At 41.8% G+C, this 20,052-nt stretch overlaps 1 protein-coding gene across 1 annotated transcript in view; it reads left to right on the top strand.

Moving 5' to 3' along the window:
- The window catches only part of LOC105452176, a 30,953-nt gene that overhangs the window by 6,181 nt on the left and 4,720 nt on the right, over positions 1-20,052 (top strand). The window contains exons 2-4 of the mRNA XM_011693068.1: positions 16,758-16,994; positions 17,686-17,800; positions 17,981-17,987. Of these exons, the coding sequence (XP_011691370.1) occupies positions 16,758-16,994; positions 17,686-17,800; positions 17,981-17,987 (359 nt within the window). The remainder of the gene's footprint in view (positions 1-16,757; positions 16,995-17,685; positions 17,801-17,980; positions 17,988-20,052) is intronic.

Below are 20,052 nucleotides of genomic sequence, written 5' to 3'. Positions count from 1 at the left end.
TCATTAAATCCGCCACGGCGATGTGTAAATATGTCCGGCGATGGGGAGAGGTACCCCTTAAGTTACAATCTATTCAACGTGGAACATAATGTCGTAAATCGGCACGGGCCGTAGCCGCGAAGCATAAAATAAAGTGTCTTTATCACAACGGGCCGTGCCCGTGCTAAACGTATGTGGTAAAATACCGCAAAGCTGCGATCACAAATAGCGACTTTCCGTACGCGCCGGATACTCTCGTTTCCACTCGGGTCGAAATCGCCTCGCGTATATTGCCGCGCGGAGAGCTGCAGCTCGCTCCTTACGTTTGCTTAATGGAAATCTCCACGGCGTCTTTACCGAACCGATTTCTCCGCTGTGTAAAGTATTAACGAGAAGCCGCGCGCAGTAGGAATTATTCTCCATTCAGCCAGACAAATGTAAATGTAAGTCGCTAATCCGTTTAACCGTCCACGGAAGTATTCGTGGTGCGATTCGTAGATAGATAGGTAATTATTATTAAAAGCGCCAATAATCCCCGCAATTTCCTTCTTATTATAACGAATGTTCTAGAAATGATGTACAAATAATAAAATCGCATTTGTTTTTCCTTACTTTTCTATAAAGTTTATATATCAATATGCAGTAATGTTCAATAAAGAAATTAAAATAAAGAATGTGGAATAAAGAAAAAAATTATCGCTGAAACTTGTAGGGAAATTATAGATAATGAAACTTCAATTTTTGCGTGATATAGAAGACGCGCAAAAATACGTAATATCGGGATGATATCGGAAATCACCCACGCGTACCCCGGGATCGTATACAGCTCGATCGGGCGACCACGGCGTCAGCGTTCGCCAACTTGCAACCCGTCCGATCGGAGAAACACTACGCGCGCGCGCCTCTCTTCCGACCTCCGTCGTATCCATTTTCGGAGAACGACCACGGACCAGATAGTTCTGCCTACGGCCGCGGCCTACGTTCGCCGCACGATAATAAGTCTTTTCTTTAAAGGTTGCGAAAGTGCGAGCGGGGGTATGTAATATCGTCGCGGTATATCGGGAATCGATAGCGGAGTGCGCCGCGTCGGCGGGACAAAACCGTGAAATATCGCCCCGTCTGACTTCAGTGTTCTCTCCCGCGCCGGTCTCGCCCGCGGTGACGAGAGACGGGAGTAAACCTTGCGGTTTATTCCCGTAAACATGACGACGCCGATTGAACCGCGCGCGCTCGTATCGGCGTCACGTGAAGCGCCCGCGAGCTTTAATGGTCGAGAAAGTCTCGGCCGCGTCGATCGAAAGCCCACGAGATGTCTATAAGTTACAACATCCCTTTCGCATTTCAGTGATATTTAATCAGTTTTAAGAAAACAAACTCACAACCGCAGAATATGTTAAAAATGTTCTTTTGACGAGTTTACGATACGCGTATTCCGTTTACGTTTTACGTAACGGAATTGTACATTTTCTGTGTTTACTGCAATATATAAAGTATGCTTAAAAAAAAAAAATTAAAAATATAATTAATAAATGAAGTAAAAAAGGGCCAACGAGCCAAAGCTTGGGTGTTATATCGCTCCAATATATATATATTTATTAATTTAACAAATTCATTACGATTTGAAGAACAGACGTTTCGACCTCGAACGAGTCATTTTCAATGTTACAATAAATTAATTAGTGCCTAACATAAAATTAAAGAACATAACAAAACTTGATACGCATTACAATTCGCATTTACATAATAGCAATCCAAATTTTAAAATCCGTGGTCTTCAATTCGGTAAAAAGTATTGTTCGCAAACTCCAATAATTCTTACTCTAAGAATTAAAATTTGGACTGCGATTATGTAAATGCGGATTGTGAGCGTATTAAGTTTTTAGTAATGTTCTTTAATTTTATGTTAGGCATTAATTAATTTGTAGTAACATTGAAAATGACTCGTTCGGGGTCGAAACGTTTGTTCTTCAAATCGTAATGAATTTGTTAAATTAATAAATATATATATTGGAGCGATACAACACCCAAGCTTTGGCTCGTTGGCCCTTTTTTACTTCATTTATTAATATTATTTTAATTTGGAGCCTTGACTTTAAATTTTATTTTAATTTTAATTAAAAATATAAATTAAATCGTCAAAGAGAAATGCTGAACGCGCAACATGTTGCAATTTTCGTATACGTCGTTTATTCAGCATTCGCAGCATTCGGGGAAGAACCTCATAGTTAAAATGGCGACTGTAGCGCGTATTTATGGACCAAACGATGCATGAGGCAAAAGTTACGGGATCAGGAAATGGCTGCCTATTCTTGCGGCTCATCAAGCATTTGCGTTACGTGATTTATGTACGTGGCCATCCAGCGGTGACGCGAGTCTACCTGGAACCGTGGACTGTCTCGGCGCGTATACGTTAGGCCTTTCTTATATGTGCAGAACTCAATCGCAACCAGCTGACTAATCATTTAATTATATACCAAGATCGACCGCCCGCACGTATTCCGCGTTTAACAAGTCATTCCGATTCCGCGCTACGTCGATGCAACGCGCATTCGGAGAAATTCATGACCTGCATATGATGTTATTTTTTTATGCAAAGATGGAACATTATTTTATGAACTAAAGCGAAGTGAAAGTATGATTCAATTCTACGCGCGTCATCATGATAAAAGCAAGATAACTTCTGCAGAAAATATGTGTGTGAGAAAGCACTGAGAATTAATGCTTAGATAAATCTTGTATAAGAAATTATTCTAGAAATATGGGTAAGGAGTAAGTCAAGGAATGAGCGTTATAAATCAGGATTTTTATAATTTTTAGAGCACAATGCATCATAAAATTTCTTTATGACTTCATAATAATAATAATAACAACAACGCTAATAGTAATAACACACGCAATTTCTCTATCATATAAAAATATCCAGAGCGATGCTGGATGAAAGTTAATTATAAACGCCCTGGCGTGGGAAGGGAAATAAAGTAACGCTAGAAATTCCGTATGATGGAGATGGATATGGCCGCTTCTTCTCGCGAGATTTCGGAGTCAGCGAGGCGAGAGGCAAAATGAAAAAAAAAAAGAGGAATGTAGCCGTAAGAATGTCGGTCTCGCTCGGCGAACGGCGCGTATAGCGTTACTCGATCCGCGTCGGAAAAATCCGGTGTGCTACTGGGAATTACGCATCGCTTCAGCGATGTTACGAGTTCTGTGGCGTATCAGAGCAAACGGAAACGGCGCTAATGATGACGCCGCCGTGCGTTTCGACCGCAATATACGCATAGTATACGCGCTTCTATCATAATGCGCGCGTATATACGTATACAATGCGACGACGTGATTTCACCGCGCTTTCATGCACTTTTTCGCGTGTTATCAAGATGTTGCCTAAACGTCGCGTCGACGAAAGCGAGAATCGTGCGTATCGGCGAAATGCAACGTGTGCCGCCCGCATATGGCGATGAGAGGAGAGAAAAAAAGCCGTTCGTTTTTCGCCTCGGCGTTTGCTCGGTATGTAGACCGTGATAAATGTTGTCGGTTGGCACACGAACGCGCGTGCGATAAATAATAACGTAACTTTGTCATTGCATGACTCGTTGGAAACGCGCGGGAATGTGTTGCAGGTACTCTCGATTGGGGTACGAACCGCGCGAACGCGAAAACTCGTGGCACGACGAATGCAAATTGAGCAAATCGACGATCGAAACACCTTTCGAAAATCCGCTCGATCTCTACATCAGGCATGCTCTCGTCAAGTAGCAAACTAATACTCAGGTTCAGCACCTGTGGACTGTACACTTTCCCCGCGTTACGTATCTGTATCATTACAATATAGACGAAGAAAACGATTTATTTAATGAATACTAATGCCCATAATTTACACGTGAATACATATTTATTACGGATTTAAAACGTGCTAAAGTAAATGGTAGTCGGCGGCGATTATTACTAACGCTGCACTTTGCAGCTTTGGACCGGCCGGCCGGAGCTAGAAGAATTACGGCTTTATTACGGTATTCATGTAGGCGAACGGGATCGCGGCGTTAAAAAAAAAATAGAGTTGCGGCGAATAAAAGATCGATCGCGATTAACTCTCCCACGGGGGGAAGTGTGTAATTTCGAGAAGAATAGCACTGAATACCATGATTATGAATGCATGTAGGGCGCGTGAGGTCTATCACACGTGCCGCACAATTTACGCATTTACGCATGACGGTATCGTCCGAGCAAAAACGGGTCTACGGTCTACCACCGCGTGAACACGCTATTGAAGTATATGGTACCACACTCGATGCGCCTGTTCTCCTCTTCTACGAGCACGGGGTAAAAAGAAATTGCTTCGAAAAAGGCGTGAACTTGCGCGAAATAATAACAACATTGAGATTTTTCTTCTCGATATATTTAATTCGATCAGTATCCTCTGAAGTTCTGAATTTTTTAGAAGTTTTTTCTAAATAGGACTACAAATTCGGAATTTTAATAAAATTTTAAAACGGATAAAATTCCAAATACTATTGATATAATTAATAAATCTATTGAAAGAATTAATTTCTCATATTGCACGCAGATTGTTCTTATTGAGATTCCTCTTTTTGTTATATTATTAAAAAAGAGGAATTTAAAATTTAAAATTTTCACTCTTTTTGTGAGTTGATTATGCGATACTATGTAGCAACTTGAATTTTTAGAATTCTATAAATATAAACGTAAAATTGCTATTTTCTACCATATTTTGATGGATATTGTTTTATTTTAAGATACTAGCACCGGTGAAACGTAAATATTTAATATATGCTAGTTTGCAAAGTGGAAACCAGTATAATGTTAAGAAAACATTCCCATGACATTTAATTGACATAGTATTGACTGTAAAGCACCCGCGACAGTAACCAAAGGCGGAGAATTAGTATTGGGTCCGGTCGAAGGAGAGATCTTCGTCCTTGGTCCGCTGACAATTCATGGCTCGCTACGGGAGGGTTAAACACTTGACATCCCATGATCTATACAGAGCTTATACCCGGTGTATATGCCTATGGCAGTCGGCAAATCAGGTATGTCAGTGGAGATCGTGATTTATGTCGGCGGTTCGGCCGCGGGCGAGATGTCGAGACGAAATTGTCGAAGCGTTATTCACGCTCCGCGCTGCGCTGCGCTGCGCCGCTCTGCGCCGCGCTGCACCGCGCTAGAGATAGCGTCGTCGTAAACGCGCGAGCGTGCGCGAAAGTTAAGGACGAGTGGCGAGACCGCAAAAGGAGATCGTCAACCCTTAACCGCGCACACTGTCCGACTATTTAACGGCGAAAAAAATATTCCGCAGACACACGAAATGTCAGCGTGACACGCGCACGTATATACTCGCGGACGCGAAGATTGTAACGATTTTTTTTCGATTAGTTTCGCGAATACTGTAAAAGCGCGAACCGTGATACCATTAATACACGGATTTCCGCACTGAGTAGCTAATGTAGCTGTTGAAGTTACGTGCATATATAAAATACGCAAAGAAATTTAAGCAACTTCCGTTATCGGTTACTTCCATTATCAGAAACTCAGAGACTTACAATGTGAAATAAGATTTATATAGATTTATATGTAACTTGCTTAAATTTATAATAGATGTATTTTATATAAATTTGTTTTTACTTTAATTAATAATAATCTATATTTTTTATTATAGTATAATTATTATCATAATAATATATTTATTATATTATAATAATCTATACTGCGTATATATACAAGATAATCCTCTTCTTATAAATAATCATGCAGCCATTCTCAAATCCTGAGGGGATTATATATAAATATATATATATATATATATATATATATATATATATCTTTCGTGCTAAAAGAAGTGATTAACATTGTAAGAATTTCTGAAATTTTAAGTTTGAGGATATAAAATGTAAATCGAGCTCTCAGTTATTTAGATCTTAAAGAAACTTGCAATTTTAAAAGCCGTAGGGTACCTGATTACTTCAACCATATATACGCTTGAAGATTTCAATAATTATTTCAAAAGTGTTTTGCACAGTGGTTTCCGCGAAGGATATTGTCGATCGTCTCACGACAATGTTGCACGTATCCGCGTGGCAGGTTCACGTACCATCGCAGTGACGGCGAGGCAAAATTATTGAAACGTTCTTCACGCCGCGGCGCGCGGAGAACGCGCGCGCACACGCGCGCAGAGAAGAGAGGACGCGTATACGCAATCTACACGTGGATGCGGCGTGCCGCGCGCACGAAATGGCATTGTCGTAAAATCGCGGGCGTGTATGAATCCTATCTGGAAGCCGAGGCGTTGTAGCGAGACCACAAAGGAAGAAGGGGGGGACTCGCGCGCATCAGGAGGACCGGACGGGTTAAGAGTCTGTCTGGAAGAAACCATTGTCGCTCCTGGATGGCGAGAAGAATAAGAGCTGCTTTTCTGAACAACGAAAGAGCCGACCTTCCCACCGTGATTTATGGCATTAATATTGAAAATAAGAAAAATCTAGACTCTTTGCACCTACTTGAGGGGGATTATTCTCGCCGCGCGTTTCGCGCAACAGTAATATTGCAATATTTAGCCGATTGTCAGTGAAATAGTTCGCTGAATAGTTCAATAAAGACTTTTTTTTCATTTTGCCGTTTAAACCCGTTAAACTCATCATCGCGTTGCAATTATTGTTACTGCGATTGGAAAAGGGAAAGGCAGGACTCGGGAGTTTACATAAAAAGATGTCGAAACGAGCACATTGATGGCAGTAAAACCATCTCGATGAGACTGTCGGCTTCTCTCATCGGTTTTTTTTTTTTTTATTTAACATCGTACTTTCACTTTTCTCCGTGAGGTCTAACGTGCTGCGGTCGTAACATGCCATGAATGGAAAGGCTCGCATGCGTACAAGCCATCTTTTTCGACGCGCAAGAACGTCCCGTTAAAGAAACGATTGCACAAGAGCGAAATTCCAGGGTTGCTCCTTTATTTGCGCGCGGCAATTTGCGTACCGTTGACGGTACTACGTGGCGATCGTGGCGGCAAGATAATTTCCGTTTTTGGCGGTAGGATAATTTCCGTCTTCGTTCGAGATGGAATCTGTGTCAAATCTCAAAGATAATTTCCCATTACTTGAAATAACGATCACATTGTTTTAAAAGAGATTTGAACGAAATTTCTTGAAAATGCTTATTTCTGGAAAATCTAATATTTTCACCGTACTTTCACCGAGTGATATAATTTTTCAGAGAAATAATTTAGCTGATATTTTTACTTATATTGAAACGTGATGTAGAGAAATATTATAATTTAACTCGTATTATTACTTATATTGAGACGTGATATGCAGAGAAATCTTTCTAATTTTTAATAATACAGTAAGTAAAATGATTTGCAAGATTAAACGAAAATGTATTGACGGCATGAATTAAAGTAATACTTTTCCGTTGGGCTCTCGGCAACACGAGAGATTTGTGATGGAATAACTGTAAAGCAGTATCTATTCTTGTGCCATTATGCAAACACGTTGCTACCGGAGCACTGCGCTCTTTACCATTCCTTACGGGACTGCAAAATCGGCTCGGGAGGGAAACCGATTTGTTCTCTTAAATTATGTTGTTCCCAGAAGTACACGCGATCTATGTAGCATTGACCATTCGAGCGTATCTGAATCCATCACGGCGCGGTCTCGCTTGCACGAGGCGAGGCGGCCCGTTTCAATGTTGTTACAATGAAAATTCCAGTCGCGGGAATAATAAATACTCTAAGTAGATAAGTATACTGTGGAGAACGTTTGCTCGCGCGCCCGCAGGACCGTAATATCCACCTGCTCGAACGCCCGAGCATTATTCTATCCCTCTATCGATTTCGACGCAGGTGGTGAAGGTAATAAGTATCGCCATTCCTCGTCCCGTATATATAATCGCAATAATTTAATGCGATTCACTTTCGCCATTCAATGACACATCCGCGCATCGCGCGTACGTACGCAGGTGTCCGACGGTCACAAAACGTACGCGCATTTCGCATTATTATTCCTCGAACAATCGGCTAACTTTTATTGCGCTTATGTTATATAAACAGACTGTCTACGCTAGTTCAATTGGCTTTGAAAATTTTAATATATAGCGTTTCTTTGTCTGTAATGTTATATATATATATATATATATATATATAGTTTTTATTCATTATTTAACACTTTATATATTCTCTCGTCTATTGCGCGTAGTAAAATATAATTATAAACTGTTGTGCGCGCTCGTTATTTGCTTCCACTTAATATTTTATTTTCAGATTGCGCGCGCATTGTTTCATGTCTTCTATAATACGTTTCGCGTGTAGGCAGGCGCGACCCTTGGCCCGACGCATAATTTACATTACACTCGAAAAACAAATATCGCGTGGAAGAGTGAGATTTATGCGCGCCTACGAAATTGCAGCGCGCGCGTGCAAGGGCTGAGAAATTATTTTCTTTCTCGGTCGTTACGTTTCGGTTAATACGTTCCCTCTTAGATTATCAAGTCGGGCAAACATACGGCCGTAAATGACGCGCGCCGGGAATGCGAGGACAAAGGAGCCGAGGTGCAGCATCGCGAAGTAGGATTTCCTGCTCTCCGGATGCGCGCGCGTTCCGCGGGCCGTCATCCTCACGTGAGCGCGCGAGAGATCTCCGATAAGCGGGAGATAACGCGCAAAACGATATCGTTCGGCCGTTCCCCGGCTTTTCGTGCCGCGCAGTCGCGCGATCAACTCGTGGCAGGTTTAATCTCACCCAAGTTGGTTTATTAATTGAACGGCCTTTATATTAAAGGTCCAGACGCCTTTATATCATAACTGAGAAACAGGCTTCTAAAGTTCTCTCTCCGGAGAGAAGAATGTTCAACAGCTGCACATCTTGTGCAGGCAAGGATAATTCACAGTGTTTTAACGTGTACAGATTAATCTACTTAATGGACTCGTTAAAATTTAATTATTCATAAGATAATTATAGTATTATATTTAAATATAGACATTATATACAAATTAAGTACTTTGTGAATTTAATAAAGACTTACTCATAAGTTGTACATATACATGCTGTATACATGCATACTTTTTAATATAATCTGTATAATTCCATCTCTTAAAAAAACGTAATTGTATATTAAATTACGAATTGCGCAAATATGTGATGCTGAAAATTGCAGCAAATAGAAACCTCTCTTGACTTTTACACTAAAGAAAAATCAACTTCAGCTAGACAACTCTCTTTTTAAAATGTAATGCGGTAGGAAGAAACTGAAGAAACTGGCAAATATCGTCAATGCATGAGAATTCTCAAAATGCTTGCAACTCGGAACAGTTATAAGAGGAATTCTTTTCATGTAGCAGCCGTCCATTTCTCTCGCGATTCCCTGGTGGCGCCGCAGCTATCTCTTCGTGATGTAAAGTGGAAAATTATTTTCTCCGCTGCGAACGCGAGCTTTTCAACGTTCTCATTCGCCCACTTTTTCACCGGCGGATAAATTTAAAGATGGATTTAATGCGACTTGGTAAATATCCCAGCTTTCACTTGCACGCTTTCGGGTTTCGAGAGATTACCCTCGCAAAAAGTGAAGGGGAAGGGGGGAGATGAAACGCGAGCCCATCAGATACCTGCAGAAATTTAATAATTAATTAACGCACGCTGCATGATCTGATAATGCGGCGCAGACTTATTAATTACTCCCTGCCGGACTATATTTCGTACGATTAATTTCTAACACCATGCGTATCGAGCTTCGTAATTAAACTTCTTTTAATTACTCTTCTATTCGAAAGCATAATGCTATACTCTTATGTGTTAATTTACTACGCCCCGTACATTTTTAAATGGGCTTTGACAATAAACACAGCATATAATTATTTTCTTTCTAAATAATTATAAATCGTTATCTTATACAGATATATAATAATAATAGTAATAATTTATGATATGTCACAAATTCATATACTCGAGATGTAATTCGTTATTTATATACATGTGTTTCATAAAATACAAAGAGAGCATGTAATTAAGAGAGAAATTATACAATTTCATTTACACAGATAACTCGAGAACCATCAATGCTTCGACATTACAACATGCCCTCACCGTTCGGGCAATGCGGGGTTTTCGCGGTCGGGAGAAAGCGGGCAATTCGCAGGGGCGGGGGGGAGGGGAGGGGAGGGGAGGGGACACTCCGCGCACATTCGTGCAAACGTAACAAACGTAATTATCTCATTATTGCATAAAGAGGTATTTTTCGAAGGACGCGGCGAACCGTAAAACTCGGAACGCGAAGCTGGCGATGAGATGCGATACGATGCGATGCGATGCGATGGCGATGGCGAGATGGCGATGGTCGTAAATTGCATACACTGTGAACGATGCACTTCTGGCAAAAATGCCGCAGGGTTCGGTTACAGCGGCCGCGCGCTAAAAAAGGACGAGACGAGCGGTTAGACGAAGGAACCCGAACGAGCCCAGGGTCAATAACATACGTTTTGACTTCGGCTTCCTTTTTCTTCGCAAGATAATTCGAGGGCGGGCACGCAGCCTCCGGGCGAAGAATGCTCTTTCGTGCCGACGACGCGTTGCATATATCGTGCGCCTCTCTCGCGTATCCGACGAGATACAATGACATTCAACTGCGTATACCGTGACACGAGTAATTGCCCTCTCAATTATTGAAGAGCGTATATACCTGTGTGTGCAGTACGTACGCGCAAAATGAATAACACGATCGTTACTATAGCGCAATTTATTTACGATCGGGGCCTCTCCGGAGTCGCGGCGAGAAAAGATATGAATGACATTAAAGCACTGTATATACCCTACGTGCACCAAGCAGATAAATCACCACGCGCTTTATCTCGCACTGGTAGCGGTTATTTGAAATAATGACTCACGGTAGAGCTTTCCGCAAATCACGAAATTATATTTATGTAAGTAATTTAGATATCTATGGATAGGCTACCACGTGTATTAGAAGAGTGTAATTAGAACTTTTGTAAAATAATAATATCAATGTTGTCGAGAGAAAAAAGAAATTGACAAGATAATTTTGCTTTCGGAATAATTCAAAAGCACTTCCCCTGCACAAATTCACTTCAGTGGTTAAATGCTCGACTATTATTATTAATATCTAATTTCGTTAAAAATACTTATATTGCTGTAATACGAAGCTTCAGTATCTATATTGTATATACATCTTTCCTTTTTCTTTTATTTTACGAGTATATCTACATCTTTATCTCAAACATTTTCATAGACTCCTGCCGACTTATTCATACTCTTCATAGACCCGAGTCATCATGTCTATGGCGCTTAATTAAAAAAAAGAACGATCCTCGACTGTAATTGCACCCTGTTGCAATTACAGTCCTCTAATAAATGAGCATCGAACAGCTTTCAACGTTGGAGGAACGGACGACTCGCGTAAACAATTATTAATAGCCGCCGCAGGAATCTTGCTGAATCAGGGAAGGCAATTGTGTAACGTGGATACCCATACTATTTCCCGCGTTTTGCGAGAGTGACGCGGCTCTGCATTGTTCCTCGAGGACGTGACTTCCTCGTGCCTTTGTAGCTTCGGGGAGCCTCGCACCGCGCCTCACACGTGCTGCGCCACACACGCGATACCATTCGATGGGACTTTCGTTTGCCATTCTCGTTACGTCGCGGGTAAAACAATCGCGGGTCCCCTATCCCCTCTCCCCCTCTCTTTCCCGATAAGCTCGATCGGCTCAATGCTAAACGTGACCAGTGATAACTATCAGCGTTTTCAATGTATTGTCCCACATCTCGTTCTTGCCCCTCGTTGAGTTAGTTGCGAGGCGAATCCCTGAATCTATTATCCAGTCCTCGGTCCGGATGAGCGGCTGAGAGGGGAATGACCTTTAGAACGCAGGTACGCAATCCATATATACTGGAAAAAAATTCCTAAAAAGTTGATACTAATAGGTGAGATTTATTAATCAGCAAGCTAAATCTAATTTAAGTGGTGGCCAGTTACTGCAAAGTGTTGTAATCAATTGGAAATTAAGGACATATAAATGAACCGCTCAAACGCGCTACTAGATGATTTCAAAAAGTACAAAGGCCATACGTGTTACAGCGTGATTTATCGTATTCGATTATCCAACATTTCTAATGGTAATTAACTGCGCTCATTAAGAGATAACGTACTACTATATTGAAGTTATCTTTATTAGCAGCGATAATCATCGGGAGGGGCAAAAGAATGTACGAACGAATATCCGCGAAGACTAAATTGATTATTATACATTATATAGCGAATATTATACGCATATATTACTACATCTTGATGTCAAGAATACGGAATGTATATTATCGTATGGAATTAAGATTTTAGAACAAGATATTTGTTTAGACTTGCAATTTATCACATTTTACAATTTATTTCAAGCCGATTGCGTATTATCGGAATTACCTTCTACGCTCTCCGACACGCAGCATCCATATTTGTTTCATCTTTCGCACCTATCCGTTCTGGTTGATTGCTCCTTGTAGTTGTTATCTTATTGTTGTTACTACTAATAGGTAGGGTCAAGCATGATAATTGAGACCAAAAGGTTAGGGGAATAATGAAATGATTCTCCAATAATAAAATCTAAATCTGAATTAGTTTTATGCTTTTTTTGTTAAATTTTTCTTTCTAAATAAAACTTTATTGCATCTCCGTGAGATTTCTCTTAAAATTCTGTAATATAAATATAAAATGCAGAATAAAAATTTACAAATAAATATCATTTGATTTGAAAGAAAGAGTTAGAGAGAGAGAGAGAGAGAGAAAGAGAGAGAGAAAGAGAGAGAGAGAGACTACGAATGTGCTTGCTCGTTATATCTTTCTTCTTGTCTCTTGCACTCTGTTGCGTCTCGTCCCTTATTTATCGGAAGACACGTCGCCGACAGCCGAAAGTCTCCGATTGCCAATCCCGACCGGGAGAGAGAAACGATCCTGCTGTTCCTGTTTCTGCGGTTCGCGCCGCGCCGCGCGCGCACCCGTGACTGGGTGTGTGCGCTCGGAATGCGCTGAAACATTGCGGCCACGAGAGCGGCCGGGATTAAATCTTGATGCATTGCCGTTATCCACGCGTGAATTTTTGCGCGCGGGCATTAGAGCTCGCACGGCGGAAAAAGTTATCAATTTATTGCACGCGCGGCGTCGATACGCGATAGCGCTCGCGCGCAACACCCTCCCGGGCGAATTATTAATTGCCGGCCCGATCGCAATTGTTGTTCCCAAACGAGTTCCCGCGTCCTCCGCGCCGGTTGTTTGCGTTGTATAACCGCGCTTATCGCGATCGGCCGCCACGGTGTCGTTAGGTGCATCTTAAAAGCGTTGTTGCCCTCGCTCGCGCGACGCCTGCAATAATTCATTAATAAAATCTACATTTTTATATAGGCTCTTTTTTTCCTCTCTGTCTCTCTCTTTCTGTCCCTTCCCTTCTCTCCCTCCCTCTTTCTCTCTCGCTCCCGAGTCTCCCCTCGTTTCGCGTCGAATCTGATATTTCTCTCTGCCGTGCAATTATTATTGGATCCGAGACATCCCTCTGCGACTTTAACGGAATGACGAATTCTAACGGGAGAGAGATTGGGAGCCACTGACACTCGCATTCCTCGCGATATTTTCACATGCCGTCGATTTTTGCCGGACCAGTTTCGTGCGGAATCCGTGCGCGCGCGTTTTTATCCGACTCTCTGACTCGCTGCGGTAAGCGACTAATGGTATCTCCTATTGTACGCGCATTGCGATTACGTGATGTCATTCTCGCGCGTTATTTCAAGCTTATCCATTCATGCCTCGCATTTTTATGAAAGAACCTTGCTGGCGTGGCTTGAGCGACGGAGCCGCGTGTCCGCGCGGCTAAGCTGTTTAGCCGCTGGACAATAATTGGCGCACGCATGATATTTATAATATAGAATACCTCCAGATGGGGAGGATAAGAGTCTAGTTTAACAGGCGGAACTGATGTTTCCGACCGCGGCGCGCCGTTGCATCGGCTATAACTTTACGTAACCGTGCATAATGCACATTGTTGCATTAAATTATTTATTCGCCATCGAGCGAATGTTTATCGTGCATGATATGGATACTGCAGGAAGTTCGAGCGTGCATTCCTACATTTTACCGGCTAAATGTCGTACAATAGCAAGTCGCGAACTACGCGAATATATACATTGTACGTTTTAGCCATTGCCATGTTTCAAGCTACCGTCGCTTTTCAAGCGGTTTAGCATATTGATATTAATGTGAATATCAAATTTGGATTCTATTTCTATAAGCTACTTCATTCTGCGACATTGCTCGAGTTGAATAACGATGATGTCTGAAAAATATCCCATACACATGTTTTTGAAAAGATTTGTTTAAAGTATTTTTATTTATAGAAATAGTATATAGTAATATACTATTTCTTTATTCTTATTATTAAATTAAAATTAAAATTATTGTCTTTTAAAATAGAAGTGCATTAATTTAATGAGATTTCTTAAACAAATGTATAATATGTACATTTATATGATTTATATGAATTAGATCTTGCGTTAATAATAATTATTATTATTAACGAATGAAACTTATAAATAACGTGCACCTGCATCTCTCTAAATTTTCTGGAGTGAATCCAAAAGATTGAAACTTGCCACTAAAGTGGCAGTATTTTCACTCTTTTGGAGTGAATCTCCTCAGAAAAGTCACTCAAGAAAATTTAGAGAGATAATATAACAGGAAAGATATAACAGGAAGATGAATACTTTGCGCAATAATCCAATCACTGGTGTATCGGTTGTCCATCCGTTACAATCGTATTTTACATCCGCTCGGGCACCACACGGTATTAATATACGCGCGAGTTGAAAGATACTTCTTTACGTAAAGTGCCACGCACTTCGGGATATCGCATAACAGTCGTACAATTTCCGTTTCAGCCGAACAAGCGTTCGAGCAACAATGAGCGCTATTAAATTATACGCGCATAATGTCATACGTTGCGGGACCGCCACAGGATATGGCTCGCAAGGTCTTGCCCAACGGCGACCACGATTCTCTCTCTCTCTCTCTCTCCCTCTCCTCGTTCGCTATCGTATACCTGTCATCGCACACGTAGACAAAGCATCCGCCACACTAATCGAGGACCGCTAAGCTGCCTTTCTTCCTCGGCGAGCAGTTCGCCCGCGCGAACGAAAGACTAACGACTGTTGCGAGAGCCTCCTTCCTCGAATAACGTCGGAGCATTTAGGACTCGCCGTGTCCTTGCCGAACGCTTACACGCGGATCTTTGTCTTGGCTCTCGGGGCCCCGGGCGATGTTGCTGGAGATGGTAGAATTGCGCCAGTTGTAGCACCCTTAAAGAGATACATTATGTCAATATCAATTTCTACTAAAAGACCACAGCTTTTTGACAATTTCGAGATGCTGACGATTTTTTTTTCAAACATTTTCTATTAATATCTGAATTTTTAACTACAATAAAAGAATATTTAATATTTTCAGTAGCAATACAATTTTATTACACGTGCATTTTTATTCTGGATAATTCAATTTATTATTGAAAACCTTAAATTCAACTTTTAGCATCGAATATACTTCTATAAATAATCGATGCCTTGTTGCAAAAAAAAAACAATCATTACATTTATTTAGTACGACACTCATAATTCTGACACGAGATGTCGCGTGTACGATATATATAATCGACGGCAAACAACTTTTAATTATAAATACAAAAATTGGTCGTGAAATTACTGCAGTGTCGTCACTTTCATTACGCCGTAACTACATTTACTCGGCGATGTATATCAATTCGAGATTAATATCAAGATTGTGTCACGGGTACACGTCTCATCGCGCGTTCCTGACAGTACGAACGCGCGTTATCCGCGCGTACAAAGCGGGTCCAGCCGCATGAAATTGAAAGTTAGCGTGGGCCGATAGCTACCGCCCAGACCGGTCCAAGTTTACTCGTACATTAAGTCGGTGATCCGGCCCGAGGAAATATCATTGGCCTGCGCGCGTTCGCCGAGTGCTCCTTAGCGGGATAGTAACGGGGGTGGAGATCGCCGCGAGTCTCGTGCACAGCTCGATATCAGCCGCGAAAAACAGCCTGGCAAACGGCGTTGCAAAGAATGCAGATACTCGCCTATGGGTATGGTTTCTCGCGACCGATATAGCTATTCGAAGTAAAGGAGAATTTTTGCGGTTTTCGCAGAACAACAAAAAAAAAAAGAACGGCGAGTTAAGAGAAACCTGAGCTAAACGTCTCGTTTGCAAATGCGACGTATTTCGCCACGGCAAAATAAAAATGACAGGCGAATTCCGACCAGGTTTTACGTCCGTAATGGAAAGCGTGTGGCTGGCTCGAAGTTCGTTTGGTACTGAATATTTTTACGCGCAGGTTGACACATTAAGACCCGGTTAGCTGTCAGCCCGAGACCGTCTTTCTCAATCGACATTATAGTTACGGCCCCGTGATCCGGAATGAAACCGGCAATCGCCGCGGAGTTAGTTAGCTCCGACCGCGCGCTGTTGGCGCAGTACTGACCCTGATTTAAATATTTACACGAAGGCGGAGAGCGGCGATGATGCTCCTCGGGCGCGAATCGTTAACGCGGAGTACGCGTCGAGGAAATTCCACGGCCGTGTCCGGAGGAGTGTGCAGCACTTGCTCTAGAATGCGATAATTGGCTCCGCGCCTCGCGCGCGCGTTCGCGGGGGCTCCCGGGAGATCATCACCGCGCGGAGTTCTGATTCGGCCGTTTCTCCATTTCTGATTGCAGGTCGCCGGACAATTATTGGACACGGAGTTTCAGCCGACGGTGACGGCGACGTGCAAGGGCGGCTACATGACGATCCGCGTCAATCTCAATCAGAGTTTCGTAGGCGCGGTCCACGCGCGGGACCATCGGACCCCGCAGTGCATGGTGTCGGGCAACGGCACCACGCACGCCACACTGGGCATCAATCTGTTCGCGTCGCAGGACAGTCCCGAGTACTGCGGAGTCCTCGTGAACAACGTGAGTTCTGTCTATGATTATGGAAATCGCGATACGCCGTGGGCTCCACACGGGATCGTATATATGGAACTAGCGCTGATTACTTCTATATACGATTCGCAGATAGCTAATTCGTTTGACAATTTTATGCAATAGTATGCGCATACGAGCCTTTGAGCATAATTTCGAGAAGTCAAATCATTGCACGAGCAACTGCTCGCTTGCCACTCGTGTAAAAAGAGGAGGCTTATTCCGCCGTCCAAGGTGCAGTTACGCTTTACACGTTTCGCGGAGAAATTAGTACTCGCGTCTGTTTACATGAGAAGTTTCCAGAAAATTAATTGTTTTGAGAAGGCTGCGGGTACACTGATTTACATACCCGGCCACTGAAGACGGCCTCGAGAATAACGTGAGAATCCATCATATATGGAGATTACGATTTGCATTTGAATCCTTCTCTTTCCGCCGAGGTATTTGTTCTGCAAGTGTAACGCTCTCTGCGACCGAAGACGTAAAGCCACTCCACACGTAAAATTTTCACATACACATAGACAATTGGGCTTACAAAACGTTCTCATAAATTCACTAAAAGGTAGAAGTTCAAATAAATATTTTACACGGGAAAAAAATCAATTATTTTATATGTAATAAGCTGCATGCTGAATTATATATTATATTTTATTATTTTTTTATATTTAAATGTATATTACAGCACACGGAAGAACGTTCCATTCCTATCGCTGTTAGGATACATAAAACGCTGGAGTTAGCGGACGACAAGTTTTATGTCATTACGTGCGGAAAGGCGGGTTTCAAAAATGCCAAGTAAGTAGAAGATTAATTATAAAATAATAACGTAATACATGAGATATAAATAATATTTTAAAGCGGTAATTTGTGGTCAAGATTATTAACTTGAGAAATGATCCCAGACAATATTTTTGATTTAAATCTTTCCGATTATTCTTTAAGATTTGTATATTTGTTATTACATGTTTTGCTCGTAGTTTCCATGTAAGTAAACGTCAGTAAATTGTCAGAATGGCGGAACAAACTGCGCTGACGCTGTGGGTTTATCTTATTTATGGACTCTCCGCGGTGCTATCGTAAATAATCAGTATATGTACGCTGGGTTTTTCAAACGTACGAGAAATAGAAATATCTCGCGCCAGTGGCTGCTTGACACGCGTGAACGGCGCTATCTAAACGGGAAATACCATTCGCGAGGCTTTTAATCGGTCATTAAGCGGCTCCGTGTTTTCTAATCGATCGCTGATATTTTCCATTCGGCATCACTCAGCAATATATTTCCGCTTTTGCGGCACAATGATTGTACGTAGAGATACTTTGACTTAGAGTGATCAATTTAAGAGTGTTCGATATCTCGCACGATATCGAATATTAACAAGTACGGCGTGTTTAATACAATTAAATATACTTTCTGAGAAGTATCCTGTATAATATCAATGTAATGAATAAATAACTACGAATAAATAAAGTTAAATTAAATTCGATATTTAGGTGTGAAGATAATACGAAACGTCTGTTTGTCTCAAAATACCAAATTCGGCTGATAAGAATTCAACAGTCATCTATTGTAACTTGTGTACTTTACGCATTAAAATATTGCCGTTTATAGAATTATACGCTGGTCGGAGAAAAGGCTGCTCGGGCGACAATAAAATTTAATTGGGCTCCCGAGAAATTAGATAAGTGGAGCGACGAATCGGTAATTAATATGTCTGCGACGCCGCGATTTACCGCAAGTCCTTCGTTTTCTTTCTTATTCTGCAGCGCGAAAAATGCGGCTGACAATTGGTATGCGTCTGTCGTCAAATGAGATATCCCGCAAATGACAAGTAGCTCCTCTTTGTCGGAGTAACGTTACATACCTTGTTGAATAAATTCCCTTGGTACGAGACACTTTGGAAGTCGATACACATGACCCTGCGCGACTCGTTGATTTTCTTATCGCATGCGTATCGTCAGATGTACACTGGACTTGTTGACTTGTTTTCTTGTACCCTTATATCCATTCGCTTCGATCGCAGTCTCGATTAAGCCTTGCGTCACGTATCCAATAATAAAATGCGTCGCGAGACGCGCGAAAAGAAAGAGAAAAGAAATCCGTGCTCTGTTACGTGCCGCGACGCAACGACGCCGCATTTTATCGATAGGTCCTCTTCAGCTCCTAAGCTGACCCTATGTTTGGGTCCGTAACCTAATATGCCTAACCGTAATAAACATAAGTACCTATACCCTTCGATATCTACTGCTTATTTACTTAATATAAACGCTCCACTCGAGAGACTCTAAGCGAAGATCTCTCTTGAGCGAACTGTTAGTTAGTTCTGTGTCGTCTCTCGTAGAGAATACACCTCGCTTTATAAGTCCAGAATAAAGTTTTTTATAAGTGAACAGTTGTCGATTTACTTTGATACCTTACGTGGCTTCGGCTCGTAACAATTGGTGGCAGCGGTTACTCATAGTGTCCCGAGGACTGGAGGCCTTTATCAACGCTCTGCTCTGCTACACACGTAAAGTCAGAGGCATCTGATAAGGCACGGAGAAAGGACATACAGCAAAGCCTAAGTCGAGTAAACCTCGTGACATTGAGGGAGAAGACGAAAGGCTACGATAATTGTTCCTGCTGGACAAGCGTAAATTGGCATAATAACCATCTGTGAACTGGTCTACCTGCCGATAAAACCTCTTGACAGCTCAATATCTGAGGAAAAAGGCACCAGGAAACCGAGTTATCACAGAAATATAACAGCCAGATCGAGAGAAAAAGCACGAGACACCTGCACGAGTACGAAAATCGGAGTACTCCCTTGAGTCAATCGGAGGGCCGACTTCGTGGACGGCCAACACGTAAAAAGGCTATACTACATTACATCGACGGACAACAGCATCTCGGACTAGTGATAATCATTCACCGGATAAACATGTTTTACATTATTCTACTTCTGTAAGTTTTATGAATTATAGAATAAAAAAGCGCATTATAATACAGATAGTTCCGATAGCGATTCAACGAGTAGTAGCTTCGAATTCGGATATATACTTTTAAGAAAAA

The sequence above is a fragment of the Wasmannia auropunctata genome, unplaced genomic scaffold (assembly GCF_000956235.1).
Source record: "Wasmannia auropunctata unplaced genomic scaffold, wasmannia.A_1.0 LD336037.1, whole genome shotgun sequence".
Taxonomy (NCBI): domain Eukaryota; kingdom Metazoa; phylum Arthropoda; class Insecta; order Hymenoptera; family Formicidae; genus Wasmannia; species Wasmannia auropunctata.
The sequence above is the reverse complement of the archived record's forward strand: the minus strand, read 5'-3'. Positions and strand labels throughout refer to the sequence as shown.